Raw genomic sequence first — 1,149 nt, forward strand, 5'->3', positions numbered from 1 at the left:
TTTAAAGTTACAACATCATTATTGTACAATTCTTTAAAGCTACAACATCATAATTGTACTATTATTTAAAGTTACAACATCATTATTGTACAATTCTTTAAAGCTACAACATCATAATTGTACTATTATTTAAAGTTACAACATCATTATTGTACAATTCTTTAAAGCTACATCATAGTCTTCAGAAGCGTTGTGGAACAGTTACATGGTCTACTGTTCTGTTGTTCAAGAGTTACATAATCAATTATTCTGTTGTTCCAAAGTTACATAGTCTACTCTACTGTTGTTCAAGAGTTACATCGTCTACTGTACTGTTGTTCCAGAGTTACATAGTCTACTCTACTGTTGTTCAAGAGTTACATCGTCTACTGTACTGTTGTTCCAGAGTTACATAATCAATTATTCTGTTGTTCCAGAGTTACATAGTCTACTCTACTTACGTTATTCTACATCGCAGCAACAATGTGCAAGTGACAGTTTAGTAGAAAGGTACGTTATTCCATATAGCAGCAACAATGTGCAAGTGACGGTTTAGTAGAAAGGTACGTTATTCTACATCGCAGCAACAATGTGCAGTTTCTTCCTAAGATTTGTGTTGTATTTGGTCTCCCCCCTTCATTTTGAGCACTGATTGAATATTTACTGTTAACTAGAAGTAAGACCATACGATGTAAACTTAATGAAAGGAATGGTATAACTGCTTTTAATACAAGGTGGAATTTACTTGTATGAGACAAATTTTCACTTGATTATTTTCATATAATACAAGCTAATAATTAATTTTTTCATCTCGTTTTGTCAGGAGACTGTAAAGTTTCATCAACTAGTATTTCCAGTCCTGACCAGACCCCAGAAAATGAAATCCCCATTATGACCATTGGACCCATAGGAATCAAAAGAGGGGCTGGGCAGGTGTTTCCACCAAAAACAAAGCTAGATGGAGGCAAGAGAAATGTTACACAATCTATTTCACTTCTCAAAGAACTTTAGCGTAAACATCTTTAAATGTTGAAAATATAATAAACGATCTAACTCATGAATGCACAACAGTAGAATATGTAATTCATCAACAGCAGTACAGTAGACGATGTAACGCTTGAACAACCCTTTCTACTAAACTGTCACTTGCACATTGTTGCTGTGATGTAG

The 1,149-nt window shown here is 33.9% G+C and overlaps 1 protein-coding gene across 1 annotated transcript in view; it reads left to right on the forward strand.

Moving 5' to 3' along the window:
• The window catches only part of LOC111083106 (regulating synaptic membrane exocytosis protein 1-like), a gene marked incomplete at its 5' end in the record, with an annotated part of 19,105 nt that overhangs the window by 3,926 nt on the left and 14,030 nt on the right, over positions 1–1,149 (forward strand). The window contains one exon of the mRNA XM_022379369.1: positions 803–943. Coding sequence (XP_022235077.1) covers positions 803–943 — 141 coding nt within the window. The remainder of the gene's footprint in view (positions 1–802; positions 944–1,149) is intronic.

This window comes from Limulus polyphemus, unplaced genomic scaffold, assembly GCF_000517525.1.
Source record: "Limulus polyphemus unplaced genomic scaffold, Limulus_polyphemus-2.1.2 Scaffold8196, whole genome shotgun sequence".
Taxonomy (NCBI): Eukaryota; Metazoa; Arthropoda; class Merostomata; order Xiphosura; family Limulidae; genus Limulus; species Limulus polyphemus.